The sequence below is a fragment of the Erinaceus europaeus genome, chromosome 18 (assembly GCF_950295315.1).
Source record: "Erinaceus europaeus chromosome 18, mEriEur2.1, whole genome shotgun sequence".
NCBI lineage: Eukaryota > Metazoa > Chordata > Mammalia > Eulipotyphla > Erinaceidae > Erinaceus > Erinaceus europaeus.
The window spans coordinates 25,008,500-25,025,308 of NC_080179.1; the positions used below are offsets into that span (position 1 = coordinate 25,008,500).

General features: G+C 36.1%; 1 protein-coding gene and 1 long non-coding RNA gene across 2 annotated transcripts in view; one reads left to right on the plus strand and one right to left on the minus strand.

Moving 5' to 3' along the window:
* SCN9A (sodium voltage-gated channel alpha subunit 9) overlaps positions 1-16,809 on the plus strand; it is a 157,891-nt gene that overhangs the window by 131,071 nt on the left and 10,011 nt on the right. Inside the window, exons 22-25 of the mRNA XM_060177776.1 lie at positions 4,908-5,189; positions 6,055-6,112; positions 7,018-7,151; positions 15,241-15,345. Of these exons, the coding sequence (XP_060033759.1) occupies positions 4,908-5,189; positions 6,055-6,112; positions 7,018-7,151; positions 15,241-15,345 (579 nt within the window). The remainder of the gene's footprint in view (positions 1-4,907; positions 5,190-6,054; positions 6,113-7,017; positions 7,152-15,240; positions 15,346-16,809) is intronic.
* LOC132534252 (uncharacterized) overlaps positions 15,313-16,809 on the minus strand; it is a 65,874-nt gene continuing 64,377 nt past the window's right edge. The window contains exon 3 of the long non-coding RNA XR_009545944.1: positions 15,313-15,557. This is a non-coding gene — a long non-coding RNA (uncharacterized LOC132534252). The remainder of the gene's footprint in view (positions 15,558-16,809) is intronic.

The window sequence follows — 16,809 nt, forward strand, 5'->3', positions numbered from 1 at the left end:
TGGGGCACTATCAATCCCAACACAATATCTCATGTACAAGCAAGCCATCAAGGACTTACCTCTATAATATATTCAAATAATACTTTAAGAACTTCCTTGACAATATAGCATAAACCAGAGTAATGAAATAGCATTATATAATTGTGCTTCATTTTACTATTTACAATAAATGACTTAATGAAGTGGAATTATCTCCAGCTATATTTGGGAAAACTGAAGCTCTGAAATTAAATTTTATTTGCATTAACCTTCATGGTTCCTGAAGAGGCAAGTAAGCTGAGATAAATGACTGCCAAAAATCTAGCTTTATGGGCAGTATTAATGAGCAACTTCTTTAATACACACACACACACACACACACACACACACACACACACACACACACACACACACACATATATATATAACAATGAATTTATTTTCTCTAATTAGTTCATATACTCATTCCTTGCTGTTCTCGAATGTCTTCTCCATATTTATATCTTCTTTCTCAGGTATTCACAGCTGCCTTGGTCAGGAATGCTTTTCCATACCTTTGCTAAACTCTAACTCATCATTGGAGCTCACAAATGCCTACACAATCATGCCTTAAGCCTCCATTTATATTTACTTTGTCTACCTACTACTAAACACAATTATTTGTATGTTCAAAGACATAAGTCCCACATTATACTTTTAGTATTTACTATTTATTGATTAGAGAAAGAGAAACTGAGGTGAAGGGGAGGAGATAGATGAAGAGAGATATTGGCAGCAATCCTTCACTGCTCAGTGGGAACCTGAACCTTGAACCCACGTCCTTGCTAATGGCAATTTGAATTCTTAGGTGTGTCACCAACTGCCCCCTCACATTTCATTTGATATTGCTTATGTAATTGATGGCCTCTTTCCAATATCTAAATAGTCTCTGGACAGTTTACCATGCAGAGATTAGCCTGGAACACTGACTTGCTCTTAGAATCCTTTGAAAACTTGATTTAATCCTAGATCCTTCCTCAGACGGATTTAATAATAGCATCTTGAATGGGGCTGAGAAGTCTGATTAATATTAAAGGTCTATCAGGTCTTCCTTATTATCTCTGCAAATCTCATCATGACATCAGGCACCCTTACTGCTGGATGTATTCAGTATATAATGACTCCCACCCACATAAAAAGAGATGATGCTTATACTAAAAATAAAAGATTTCGTGATTGAACAGTGACATACCTGGCAAGGCAGACACATTACCATGCATGAATTCTGGGTTCAAACTTTCAGTCCCCACCTATGTATAGAAGATTCATGAGATCAATAAGTATTGCCAGGTCTTTCTCCTTTTCCCCCCTCTCTGTTGTTTTTTTTCTTTCTCTAGAAGAAAAAGGCTGCCATGAATGGTAAACTTTTGCTATAGACATCACACCGCAGTGATAACCCTAGTGGCAAAAATAAATAACTAGTTAATTAAAAATAAAATTTCTAAGTAAATTTCAAGTACCTTTTGTCCATATAGGAACTGAACACTAACAAGTTTCATTGATCTTGAAAGTTAATATTGGAAGTTACTGACATTAATTACATATTTTTGTGTTAGTAGAAAACTAGTCTATCCAATATACAGGCTAGTCTATTTCTATTGCTTTTTTTTTCCCCTCTAAGGTTATCACTGGGGCTTGGTATTGGAACTCCAATACACCACTTCTGATGGCCATTTTGTCCATCCTATTGAATCAGACAGAGCAAAATTGGGAGCGGAGGAGGAGATAGAGTGGGAGAAAGACACCTGCAGGCCTGTTTCACCACTTGTGAAACAACCCCCTACAGGTGGGGAGCCAGGGGCTTGAATTTGGATTCTTGCTCGGGTCCTTGAGCTTCATACTATGTGCACTTTACCGGGTGTGCCACCACCTGACCCCTTCTATTGCCTTTTCATGAACAAATAAAATACTTTGCTATATAAAACTATTCCTTCTGTGTTGAAGCCTGTTCATTATTTTATCTCACTTTCACTTTGTGCTGCATCTGTAACATGGATGAATTCAGTGAAGAGGAATAGCTTACTATTTGTCAAAGCAGATAGATACCTACTGTACAAAATAAAAGATAGTTCTTCACACTACCATGGTGTTTTGAAAAAGAAGTAAAATAGTTATTTGAGGCATTTTGTTGTTAGCCTCATTTGAGTCTTGTTTGATGTTCTTAAGCTTATTGACTTTGCCAAATGGTTTCTTTTTGGAGTAAAACATACCTCTTTCCCTCAGAGATGCACTAAATTCTTTCATATATATATGAATATATATATTGCCTTGCCTAAGCAGTTTTATTACTGCTCTCCAGTTATTTTTCATTGAAAAAGAAAGCCAAGAGAGAGGAAGTATCACACTAGCACAAGAGGTGTCCTGGTGTAAACAGTTTAAACACCAGCTACATTCCGATTGTTATTCTGTTAAGAAGTACACAGTTGATTAGATCTATACCCCTAAAGCTGAGCAAGTATAATGGTCACAAATAAAAAGGGGCATGATAGTCACTCTGTGACATCTGATATAAAATACTAAGCACAGCAAACTTTAGGAACCCAGATGGCAATGGCAGCCCTGGACAGTTGATGACATTAGAGGTCGAACTAAACTAGTAGACCCTGAACCTGAACCTGAACCATAGGCAGGTAGGTATCCAAGCAGAAATGCTATATGGAACACAAGCATAGTATTAAATGTCCAAGGCTTGTTTGACAAACCAGTGACTAGAAGTATAGTGGTAAGAGTAGCAGGAAATAAAGATGAAAAAGTGGACTTGTACAAGAGCTGTACTTTGAACTTTTCTTCCTTAATTCTGCTCTTCCTAATCCGTTGTGTCTCATGAACGTATAAGTCATTTCTGCCTAAAGCATACACAAAATATTTTTCATGTGATTCCACATCTACCTTGAAAACTCAACAGACTCATGGACTTGGGAAATAATTGTTGCTTTGAACTAAAAGGAACTTTCATTGAATTATAGCTATAGCGATTTATTTTATCTGAATTATTTGCTTTGATAGAGTTGAATGGTTGCAGTAGAGATATGATGATAATTAAGTCCTAGAAATAATTAAGAAAATGTTTGCTGACCCTTGCTCTAATCTTGGGAGGTAGTCAGAGATTATTAATGTTTCCTCATGAGAACTGTTTTCTATATTATATTTTAAAAAGAGGGCATGTCATTTTATACTGAAGAAGTCAGTCATTAACATATTTGCACTTAAATAGGGACTAAGGCTAAAGTGTAAGAAAACAGGCAGGTTTTAAAGAGTGGATTAATTAAGAAAATATATCAGCAAATCTCAAAACTGGAGTGATAAGAGGCATAGGAAATGTTGAAGAACAGAAACAAAGTAAATGTTATAGAAAATTATGTCTGCCCAAATGAGATATATTACCTGCGAGGACTCCTATTTTTGTCAGGCGCAGCCCAGTTTCCAGTCTCAGGACCCCAAGGAACTAGGGGAACTTCAGTGTTGTGATATCTCTCTTTCTCTGTATTTCTTTTCTTTTTTTATATTTATTTTCCCTTTTGTTGCCCTTGTTGTTTTTCATTATTGTAGTTATTATTGTTGTTGTTATTGCTGTCGTCGTTGTTAGATAGGACAGAGAGAAATGGAGAGAGGAGGGGAAGACAGAGAGGGGGAGAGAAAGACACCTGCAGACCTGCAGACCTGCTTCACCGCCAGTGAAGTGACTCCCCTGCAGGTGGGAAGCCGGGGTCGAACCAGGACCCTTATGCTGGTTCTTGTGCTTTGCACCACATGTGCTTAATCTGCTATGCTATCCGTCTAACTCCCTCTATTTTTTTTTTTTATAGAGACATGTCCCTCTTGAGAGAAATTGAAAATGAAGAGAGAGATAGAATGGGAGAAGGAGATAGAATGGGAGAGGAAGGGAGGGGGAGAGGAGAGAGAGAAATATAGATGGATATCTGACATAATGCTCTACCACTCATGAAACTCACTCCCTGTAGGTGGGCACCGGGCCTTTTGAACCTGGGTCCTTGCATATGGTAATGTGTACACTCTACCAAGTGTGCCACTGCCCAACTCCTGTTCCTCTATTTATGTCTCTACCTTTCTGTCTGAAAAACATCACTGGGGAGTAGTGAAGTACTCATAACAACAACAGAAAAAAAAATCAATTATATTTTCACTCTTACCAGCAATAGTGATATGTGTATGTTTGCTGTGTATGCATGTATATTTATATACTCTCCAAATGTTTACATATTAAATATTTTAGAGTTATAATACTAAATTAGATGATATTCTTCTCATTCATCTGTTGCGAATGTTGAGAAAATAGAATTGATCGAATTACCATATCATACAACTGGCATAGGCAGCTAAAGTTAAAGAGAGTCATACGTTGTAAAAGATTCTCAAGCTTAACTCCAGCTTATTTATTTATACTAGTAGTTTCTCTAGATGGGATTACTTATTTCTCTAAGTATCAGAAAAAATACCAATGTTTTAGAAAACAATTCTAGTACTATAAACCTTGTATATTTTGTTGTTAGTACTAATCTAATTAAATTTATTTATTTTCCTAGATCATGCTGATTTTATGACTTCATCTTAATATATCAGTTTTGTCCACATTTATTTAGACTTTATTTAAAGTGCATAACACTTTACCTTTTTTTTTCTCCTGCTAATTTTACTGTGTGTTCCATAGGGAATATTGTGAAATTATTAACTGTAGGGTTCCTATCTCATTTTTTCCTGGCTGAACACTGCTAAACATGTAATAGGCATGATGGAAATGTATGTTGCTCATTTGATGTCTTAACCATTTGACATTTTTAATAGTTTTTCTTTTGTATTATTTCATTAATACATCCTACTTAATACTTGTACAAATGTTAATTATTTCTTTTCTTTCTCTTGAACACTAGGTGGTTGTGAATGCACTCATAGGTGCGATCCCTTCCATTATGAATGTGCTGCTTGTGTGTCTAATATTCTGGCTAATATTTAGCATCATGGGGGTCAATTTGTTTGCTGGCAAGTTCTATGAGTGTATCAACACCACAGATGGGTCACGGTTTCTTAAGAGTAAAGTTGAAAATCGTTCCGAGTGCTTTGCCCTTATGAATGTTAGTCAGAATGTACGCTGGAAAAACCTGAAGGTGAACTTTGATAATGTTGGACTTGGTTACCTGTCTCTGCTTCAAGTTGTAAGTGACCCCTTTCATAAATGCCGCATGTTATAGTGAATATTGAATGCAAGATCTAAGTCATTCTATTTATGGGGAATTAAAGTACTTTAAAAGCAGACTTGGTCTTTCTTAGAATCTCTGCCTGCAAACATGAGATAAGTTAATACTTGGTTGTAATCAGTTACTAATCCATAAAGTGACTTTTTGGATTCACCCCCAACCCCTCCCCATTGCATCATCTGAATAGAGCTCAAAAAACAAACTGTAATTCTTTGGACTACCATTTCTGTATTATATGGAAGTGAAAGTAGCTTCTCACTTAGAAAAGAAAATCCTTAAAAAGTGGAGAAAATTTGTTTCTTTCATATATATACATATATATATATATATGTATCTATATAATTTATTTACTAGATAGAGACAGAGAGGAGTTGAGAGGGACGGGGGAGATAGAGGGGTAGAGAGACAGAGAGACACCTGCAGCACTGCTTCACCACTTGTGAAGCTTTCGCGCTGCAGGCAGGGACCAGGGGTCTTGAACCTGGGTTCTTGTGTACTGTGGCATGAGCACTTAACCAGGTGTGCCACCACCTGGCCCCTATCTTCTTATATATATAAAATTATCTTCCCCCTTCTCTGGAAAAATAAACTTGCATGTACAGAATTCATAGGTAATAGAAAACACATGGAAAATTCCAAACTAAAAATTAGAATAGTGATGTGGCTTGCAATATGGACTTTGTGTTCTTGACATACTTCTCTTATTGGAATTTTGAAATACTTGCTGTCTCTGTATTAATAAATGTTGTAATATTAAACAGACTAAATTCACTTTTTACTGTATAGACTTCATACTCAGAGTTTATATATGTTATATTTGCAGGCAACATTTAAAGGATGGATGGACATTATGTATGCAGCTGTTGATTCTGTCAATGCAAGTATTGGTCAATGTAACTCTACAATAGTATTTCTAAGCTCGTTCTTTTAGTTCAATTGTCTTCTACAGTAACTCCTTGATATGAAAACACTAAAGAACTTTGACTTAGTAGCCTAGTGGTTATACCTGTAGTGTTTGGAAGCAAAACTATACTAGAATTACAAATCTACCATTACTGTACGAGGCATATAACTATTTGAGTAAATTTACTCTACATTTTCGGAGATTATTGATTTGTAAAGAGAAAAATCATCCAAAACCTACTTTATGGGTTTTTCTGAGGATCCAGTAGGAAAGTGTGCATAGGACTGTAGTAGAATTTGGCAATAGTTTTAGCTCAGCAACTGATAGTTTGTAAAAAAAAAAAAATGAAATGCATGAAATAAATAATTGTAGAGCCTAATATGCCTTGGAAAGTTTTCTGTGAGATAATTTCTAAATTAAGAAAATTTGGACACTGTCAGCTAGTTTGTATTATCCAAAAAATACTGTGAAAACATTTCCATAATCAAATAAACAGTAAACAATATCAATCTAAATATCATCATTTTTTTTTACAGTTATTCACCCTGGAGTTAAAATTCATAGCTTAAGTTATTTGGTTACTATTGATATACTAGTTTAACAGTACAATATGTGATTAAGATCTTTGAATTCACTTGAAGGAAACTTGTTACATGTACATATGTAATGTAAATCTGCATAGTAACTGCATAGTATATATTTATTTAATTTGAAACATTTTTAAGAATAGTTATGGCAAACTATGAGAATGGTAAACTATATTTTGAAAAGTCAAATTTAAGAGAATAATGTTGAGATTATCTTGTTAATAACTCACATGGAAAATGGAGTGCTAACTATCATTATCATTATATTGCTATTTTTTGTTAATTTTATAGGTAGACAAGCAGCCCATATATGAATACAACCTTTATATGTATATTTATTTTGTCATATTTATTATCTTTGGATCATTCTTCACCTTAAACTTGTTCATTGGTGTCATCATAGATAATTTCAACCAACAGAAAAAGAAGATAAGTATTTAAAACATTTTATTGCATTCAAAGTATAGAACAATTATTGTTCCAAAATTCTATGTGAAATTTGATTTTATATTGATCAGTAGTAACTTTTGTAAAACTGAATTTAACAATTAATTAACTATCCTACATTTATACATAGGTTTAATCTCATTCACCCCTGCACATGTATTACTTTATAAATCATAACTATTTTAATCAATATACAACTATTGAATTGTTCCAAATGGATTTATATATAAGAAAAACCCAATGTAGTATTCATTGAAAACATATTTCATTCATAGTTACTATATACTCTTCTGACCTGCTGTTATGTATGATAATTATTAAACTGGTACTTGACATATAACAACATAACATACCACTCTGATTTAGGTAGTCAAAACTGAGATTGCCAAAAACTAAGATATGTTGTTACAAGTCAATCCCTTTGCTGATACTATGTCTTATCAATCTTTATATCCATAATACTGGTTTTTCAGTGCTGCCAAAATCAAGTACAAAAACTTAATAGCTTCAAACAACAGAAATTTACTTTCTCACAGTTTTGCAGGCTAGTAGAAGTTTGCAGAATCATGCTTTCTTCAAAGCTTCATGCTTCACCATTTATGATGCTTTCCCCAGAAGATGGGGATTGGGGGCTCAAAACCGGGTCCTTGCACATTATAATAGAGATGGGGGGATTCTTTATATCTTTCAACCTATGATTCATCAAGCTTTATTTGGCTTATGACATAATAACTCCATCTCTGACTCTGTAATCAAATGATGACTGTCTTTCTCTATCTCTCCTTTTTTAAAAAAATATTTATTTATTTATTTACTTATTCCCTTTTGTTACCTTTGTTTTATTGTTGTAGTTATTATCAATGCCGTTGTTGGATAGGCTGAAAGAAATAGAGAAAGGAGGGGAAGACAGAGAGGGAGAAAGATAAACACCTGCAGACCTCCTTCACTGCCTGTGAAGTGACTCCCCTGCAGGCAGGGAGCCTGGGGCTTGAACCAGGATCCTTATGCTGATCCTTGCACTTTGGGCCACCTGCACATAACCCACTGCGCTACTGCCCAACTCCCTATCTCTCCTTTTCTTATGAGAACATGAACCACATTAGATCCACCCTGTTCCAATAAAGACTCACTTTAATTTAGTTCTATCTGTAATGACTTTCTTTCCAGATAAGGACATTCTGCAAGAGGGTTAGAACTATACTATATTTTATGGTAACAAGGCACAAAAAGTTCTCTGTAGCCAACCTGGTGGAGCCACACCTGTTAGTAAATAGAAAATGCTGTTTTGGGGGCAAGCTGGTGGTGTTGCACTCAGATAAGCGCACATGGTATTCTATTCAAGGAGCTGCTCAAGGACATGGGTTTGAGCCCACTCTGTACCTGCAGCGGACACAATTCACAAGTGGTGAAACAGATATGTGGGTGTCTCTCTCTTTTTTTTTTCTCTCCCTCTTCCCTCTCCCCTCCCAATTTCCCTCCATCATATTGAAGAAAATAGTAAAAAAAAAAAAAAAAAAAAGATAGAAAGAAAAAAATCGGCTACCCAGGATTGGTAGATTGGTAGTCTAAGAACCAAAACCCAGCTATAACACTGGAGGCAAACCAAAACACACAAAAATGATGTTTTTGATTATATTTACAAATCTAGGTGATTTTCAAATATCTCATTATTATTTTTTTAATATTATGGTGTCAAAGCTAGCCAATATTACCCCCATACTAATAATGCCTTTAAACTCTTGAATAGTTAAAATTATTCTTTTTTAAAAATTTCTTTATTGAGGGATTAATGTTTTACAATGGACAGTAAATATAATAGTTTGTACGTGCATAATATTTCTTAGTTTCCCACATAACAATACAACCCCACTAGGTCCTCTGTCATCCTTTCCCAGGACCTGTACTTTCCCCCACCCAGCCCAGAGTTGTTTACTTTGGTGCAATAAACTAACTCCAGTTCAGGTTCTACTTGTGTTTTCTCTTCCAATCTTGTTTTTCAACCTCTGCCTGAGAGTGAGATCATCACAACTTGCTCAGCCAGTTAGCTATTGTTGGACACGTGCATTGCTTCCAGGTTTGGGGTATTACAGATTATGCTGCTATGAACATAGGTATACACAAATCTTTTGGATGGATGTGTTGAGTTCCTTAGGGTATATCCCCAGGAGAGGAGTTGCAGGATCATAGGGTAGGTCCATTCTAGCCTTCTGAGAGTTCTCCAGACTGTTCTCCACAGAGGATGGACCAATTTTCATGCCCACCAGCAGTGCAGGAGGGCTCCTTTGACCCCACAACCTCTCCAGCATTTGTTGCTGCTACCTTTTCTGATGTAGGACATTCTCACAGGAGTGAAGTAGAATCTCACTGTTGTCTTTATTCACATTTTTCTGACAATCAGTAACTTGGAGTATTTTTTATGTTTCTCTACCTTTTGGATCTCTTCTGGGGTGAATATTCTGTCCATATCTTCTCCCCATTTTTGGATGGGGTCATTTGTTTTCATGTTGTTGAGTTTGGCAAGCTCTTTATATATTTTGGTTATTAAACTCCTGTCTGATGTATGGCATATAAAGATCTTCTCCCATTCTGTGAGGGGTCTCTTTGTGAAGGTGGTTTTGTCTTTTGCTTTGCAGAAGCTTTTTATTTATTTATTTTTAATATTTATTTGTTTTCCTTTTTGTTGCCCTTGTTTTATTGTTGTAGTTATTGTTGTTCTTGATGTCATCGTTATTGGATAGGACAGAGAGAAATGGAGAGAGGAGGGGAAGACAGATATGGGGAGAGAATGATAGACACCTGCAGACCTGCTTCACCACTTGTGAAGCGACTACCCTGCAGGTGGGGAGCCAAGGGCTCGAACCAGGATCCTTCTTCTGGTTCTTGCGCTTTGCACCATGTGCGCTTAACTTGCTGCACTACCGCCCGACTCCCTGCAGAAGCTATATATTAATATGTATTTATTCCCTTTTGTTGCCCTTGTTGTAGCTGGATAGGACAGAGACAAATGGAGAGAGGAGGGGAAGACAAAGAGGGGGAGAGAAAGAGAGACACCTGCAGACCTGCTTCAACCCCTCTAAAGCGACTACTCTGCAGGTGGAGAGCCAGGGGCTCGAACCAGGATCCTTCTGTTGGTTCTTGTGCTTTGCGCCATGTGCACTTAACCCACTGTGCTACTGCCCGGCTCCCCTGCAGAAGCTTTTTAATTTGATGTGGTCCCATAGGTTTATGTTTGCCTTAGTCTTCTTTGTAATTGGATTCATTTCATTGAAGATGTCTTTAAAATTTATGTGGACAAGAATTCTGCCAATATTTTCCTCTTAAGTATCTGACAGTTTCTGGTCTAACATTCAAGTCCTTGATCCACTTGGAATTTACTTTTGTGTTTGGTGAAATATAGTGGTTCAGTTTCATTCTTCTGCCCAGTTTCAACCCATTTTTTCCAACACCATTTGTTGAAGAGACTGCTTTTCCCCATTTAATAGTCTGGGCACCTTTGTCAAAGATTAGATGTCCATAGGTGTGTGGGGGTTTCCTTCTGGACTTTCAATTCTATTCCACTGGTCAGTGTGTCTATTCATGTTCCAGTACCAAGCAGTTTTGACGACACTGGCCCTATAATACAATTTGAGATCTCGTAGTGTGTGATGGCTCCAGTTCTGTTCTTTCTTCTCAAGATGGTTTTGGCAATTGTAGGTCTTTACTGGTTCCAGATAAACATTTGTTTTATTCTTCTAAACAATGTGGTTGGGATCTTGATGGGGAAAGCATTAAATTTGTATAAGGCTCTGGGTAGTATATTCATTTTTTTGATGTTAATTCTTCCAACCCATGAACATGGAATATCATTCCACTTCTCTGTGTCCTTTTCTATTTCCAAGAGTAGTTGACTCATAATTTTCAGTATATAAGACTTTCACTTCTTTGGTTAGGTTTATTCCTAGATCTTTTATTATTTTTGTTACTGTACTAAAAGGAATTGATCTGGATTTCATCTTCTTCTAACTTAGTGTTTGCACAGAGGAATGCCACTGACTTTTGTATGTTAATTTTGTAGCCAGACATCTTACTGTATTGCCTGATGATTTCCAAAAGCTTCTTGCTGGATTCTTTAGATTTTTCTATGTATACTATCATGTCATCTGCAAATAGCGAATTTCTGCAGTGTCTGTTGTGGTATCTCCTCTTTCATTTATGATCTGATTTATTTGGGTCTTCTCCCTTTTTTGTTTTGTGATCTGGCTAAATATTTGTCAATTTTGTTCACTCTTTCAAAGAACCAACATTTACTTCCCTTGATCTTTGTATGGTTTTCTTATTTTCAATGTTATTGATCTCTGCCCTAACTTTAATGACTTCTGTCCTTCTGGTTGCTTTAAGGGTTCCTTTGTTCTTCTTCTTCCTGGTCTTTAAGATGTGCAATCAGGCTGTTTATTTGTGCTTTTTCTTGTTTTCTAATGTGTGTTTGTATGGCTATGAACTTCTCTCTCAGTACTGCCTTAGCTGTGTCCCAAATATTTTGATAGCTTGTATCTTAATTTTTGTTGAACTCTTGAAACATTTTGATTTCTTCCTTTATTTCCTCTTTGACCCAGTAGTTGTTAAGTAGAGTACTGTTGAGTTTCTACATTTGGGACTGTTACTAATCTTTTGTTGATTGTAAAGTTAGTTTAATTCCACTGTGATCTGAGAAGATGCTTGGGATGAGTTCAATGCTCTTGAATTTGCTGATGCTACCTTTGTGGCCTAACATATGGTCTGTCCTTGAGAATGACCCATGTAGACTTGAGCAAAATGTGTATTCCAGTTTCTTGGGATGAATGACTCTGAAAATGTCCAATAGTTCTAGTTTATCTGTGTCCTCATGTTTGGTATATTTAGACGGATTTTCATTGGGTTTATAGATGTTAATAATTGTTAAGTCCTCTTGATTGACTGATCCTCTGAGCATTAAGTAGTGTCCATCCCTATCTTTTTTAATTTTATTGATTTTAAAGTCTACCATGTTATATATGAGAATAGCTGCTCCTGCCCTTTTTGTGAGCCATTGGCTTGTAGGATAGTTGTCCATCCTTTCATTTTGAGTCTGTGTTTGTCTTGTTGAGTTAGGTGGCTTTCCTGTAGACAGCATGTTGTTGGGTTGAGTTTTCTGATCCATTTTCCTACTCCATGCCTTTTAATAGGTGAATTCAGGAGCACTCGATAGATATCTTGCCATTCTCTTCTGGCCTGTAATGTTTGCATGGAGAAATTTACTGCTAATCTTATGGGTTTTTCTCTGTAGGTGACTCTCTGTTTTTCTCTTGCAGCCTTCAGGATCCTTTCTTTATCCTTATTCCTTGCCATTCTAAATATGATGTGTCTTGGTGTCTTTAAGTCTGGATTAATTCTGTTTGGAACCCTCTGGGATTTTTGAACCTGTATGTCTTTAATGTTGTCTTGACTAGAGAAGTTCTCAGCTATTATGTTCTGAAGAATGTTTTCTTCCCCTCCCTCTCTTTATTCCTCTGGTAAGCCAATAATGTGTTTATTATTTATTTTGAGGTCATCCCATAGGTCTCTGTTGTTTTATTAAGTATCTCTTAATCTCTTTTTTGATATCTCTTACTTCTTTTTTAGTTGTCTGTAATTTGTCCTCGATCTTGCTAATTTTATTTTCAGCCTCATTTATTCTATTCTTGCTCCCCTCTACTGTTTTCTGTAGTTCATTTATTTTGTTACCCTGTTCTGATACTGTTTTAGCTTATTCAGCTAGTTGTGTTCTTAGCTCAGCTATTTCATCTTTCAGATCTTTAATAACCTTGAGAAAGTGTTTTCCTCCAGAGTCTCATTTGTTGTTTCAGCATTTCTGATGACAATTCTTTCAAACACTGTGACTATTTCCTCAACTAGCATTTGGATATTGATCTCATATTTCTCATTTTTCTGTGCTTCAACCTTTGGGGGACATTTAGCTGGACTTTTGAGCTGGTTATTTCTCCAATGTGTCTTCTTGTTGGTGTAACCAATCTGTATAGTATGTTGTGAGGTCCCTCTTTCAGTACTTTTCAAATTACTGGTCACTCTTGCCTGGATTGACTTATGTCTAAGTAAGGTACTTACAGAGTTCACAATTGAGGAAATTAACAGTTGTTTCAATCCTGAGTTGGAATACATTGGCTGTTAAAGCCCTTTTGTATTTTTTCTTCTCTGTAGGCTACGGGAGCCTGAGAGTTTCTAAAGTCTAAGTAGGCTTCTTAGCTTTATCACTCACTCCTGACCAAGAGATAAATCAAGGTGAGGGAGAGATAGCACAGTGGTTATGCAAAGAGACTCTCACACCACATGTATCCAAATCTCTGGGCTCAGTTCAGCTTCTCTGCCAAGGGCTGAGCAGCTGTGCTGGGCTCTGTGAGTTTCTAAACAAGTCCCATTTGTAGTCTGTAGGTCCTAAGGCAATTATCCACCATGTTCTCATCAGGAGAACAATGTGGAAAGGCTTCCACTATACAGCCCACTGCTAGGCCACCTGGTGTATACCTTCTCCTGAGTTTCCTGGACAGTTCCCTGCCCCTGATGTCAGCACAGAGCCTCCCCACTGCTGCTCCAGCCTCTAAGGGCAGTAGCAATGGAGACTCACAGTTACATTTAATGAGTCTTAGGGGAGTCCTCTCCTCCATTCAACAGTCTTTTTGTTAGTAAACAGACTGGAGGTGTTACCTCAATCAATAAACTGCCGGACTATTACCAGTTGCTCAATCTCTTCCTAAATTCCTCTTTATCCAGGAGCCACAGGTGTTTGCATTTACAGGTGATTTGGTGGGTTCCTGAAGTTGTTCCAGTCCTGCCTTGTTGTAGTCTCAGGTGATCTCCTTTGGTATTTCTTCCTAGTTAGTAAGGGAGAGGAGAGGAGAGAAACACAGCTACTCTGTAGCTCCACCTCCAGAAGTCTCTCTCAGCTCTAGTTTATCTAAAATTATTCTTGACACTATTTTTTATGTGTAATTTTAATTGATTGACTTTGAAGTGTTGGTCATTAAATACATGTACATTGCTTATAGGTAATGACACACATATATTCCACAGCATACTGTGGGTCAGATAGTCAATGCACCAATTATTTTTATCTCTTGCTCTTAAGTAGTATTTTTAAATTTTTTAAATGTTTATTAATTGGATAAAGATAGCCATAAATTGATAGGGTAAGGGGGAGATAGAGAAGGAGAGAGAAACAGAGACACCTACAGCACTGCTTCACCACTTATGCAGCTTTCTCCTGCAGGTGTGGACTGGGTGGGGGCTCAAACCCAGGTCCTTGCACATTATAACATGTGTGCTCAACCAGGTGCCCCACCACCCTGCCCCTAAATAGTATTTTCTAAGTGATGCTCTAATTTTCATTGTTGGCACCTAAAATATTTGTGATTAAATTCCTTTATTAGGAATTAAAGAGAGTTAAAGGGTTTTTTAAATAAACAAACATATGAATCGTCTAAAATATGCATTATATAGCACAAATAAAGCAAAGTATATGAGAAGTAATTTATCATTTGGATATATGTTACAATGTACAATATTCATTTTTATCTGTCTAAGGAATATTCATTAAATTTAATTCAAATGCATATCAAGTTATTGTTTTGGCTCCTATTTTTCATGAGTTCAAAAATTAGGCATTTGTTCGAAGAAGATAGTTTGTTCAAAGAAGATACTTTTGTTCTCCTAACCAGTCCTAATGGTATTTGTTATTTAATAATAAAATATCTGATAAGACAAGTAACAGGTTAATTGGGGTTTTAATACATAGTTTAAAATAGCATAGGTTAGCTTATCAAACGATTATTCACTCAATCGCTGTTACATATAGTTGCTATAGCTTCCATCTACACATCACACTATGCACAATAACTTACATACCTGTACAATGGTAATTCTTGAAGGCAATTCTTGAAGGCTTGTTTTATTTATAACTATCTTTTACATGCTAAAATACAATTCACTTTTTTATGAACACATTTTAATATGCCCTAGTGAAATAAGGAAATAACTAGACAACGAGTTTGGTTTTAATTAGATTTATTTCTTATCCCCTTACCTTGGAGGTCAAGACATCTTCATGACAGAAGAACAGAAGAAATATTATAATGCAATGAAAAAGTTGGGGTCAAAGAAACCTCAAAAGCCAATACCTCGGCCAGGGGTAAAAATAATTCCCTTTCACATGTTCATCTTACTTATATACTTTTAAGCAAACCCATTTTTAAGCATGAATATTTATCTTTTAATAATTTGATTTAATAATTTAATATTTTAAAAAATTGGGACTTCTTCACTTGGACTGGCATTTTCAGAAAGAGAGAAAGAATCACAGTTCCTAAATGTACTCCATTGTGGTTGAGGCTGGACTTGAACCTGAGTAGGAAAAGCAGTACATTATCCAAGTGAGCTATATTGCCTTCCCAACTTGGTACTCCTCAAATGGACATAATATCAACTCTAACCCAGACCTACTGTAACATAACATATGAGTTTGAAGCACTGGCATTTAATTGTGAATGCCCTACTTGAACAACATAATGGTTATATAAACAGACCCTCATGCTTGAGGCTCCAGTGTCCCAGGTTCAGTTCCCCACACCACTATAAGCCAGAGCTGAGCAGTGCTCTGGTGTTTCTCTTGCTTTCTCTCTCTCTCTCTTAAAAATGAAATAAATTTTAAAATTCAGTAGCTTAAAAAATTGCAAAGTACTTATTAATGGAATTTTGAAAAGCTTGTGTTTCCTACAAAGTATAATTTTAGCAGTGCTACTGATAAGAAAGATGATATGTACGTATGGGCATATCTGGAAATATATATTCAATATATATAAAAAAAGATAGGAAAGTATAGCTCTATGCTATTATAGCAATGACAGTCCAAAATATTGTAACTGATTAGTTAAAATATGACAGCATAGAAATTATAAATGTGCTCATTTCATGCTAAATATTATCTTGTGACTGTAACAATTTATGTAGAAATTGTAGGTGGAATAAGTCTAAAATTATTATTTTTGTGGTTTTCTGATGATTATCCACTCTGTGATTAAGTAACTATCTAACCTTTAATTGGTACTTCTCTTTTTTAATTTATAAAAATTAAACATTGACTAAACCATAGGATAAGAGGGGTACAACTCCACACAATTCCCACCACCAGAACTCCGTGTATCCCATCCCCTCCCCTGATAGCTTTCCTATTCTTTAACCCTCTGTGAATATGGACCCAAGATCATTGTGGGATACAGAAGATGGAAGGTCTGGATTCTGTAATTGCTTCCCTGCTGAACATGGGCATTGACAGGTCGATTTATACTCCCAGCCTGTCTCTCTCTTTCCCTTGTGGGGTGGGGTTCTGGGGAATCAGAGCTCCAGGAATCGTTGGTAGGGAAATCTAAAATCCTATATTATTACTAAAGACTAATTGAAGGCTAGTCTGATATAGTGCAAAGCAGTAACAAAATTAAAAAAAAAAAAAACAGTCACTCTGCTTTAGATTTAAGTCATTCTTTTATGTAGAAAATAACAATTCTTGCTTGGGTCTACTTTATCTGTTTTGGAGACATTTATTTTTCTTTTTACTAACACATTGAGGTATGGGTGCTACTTCAGAAAAATTAATCTA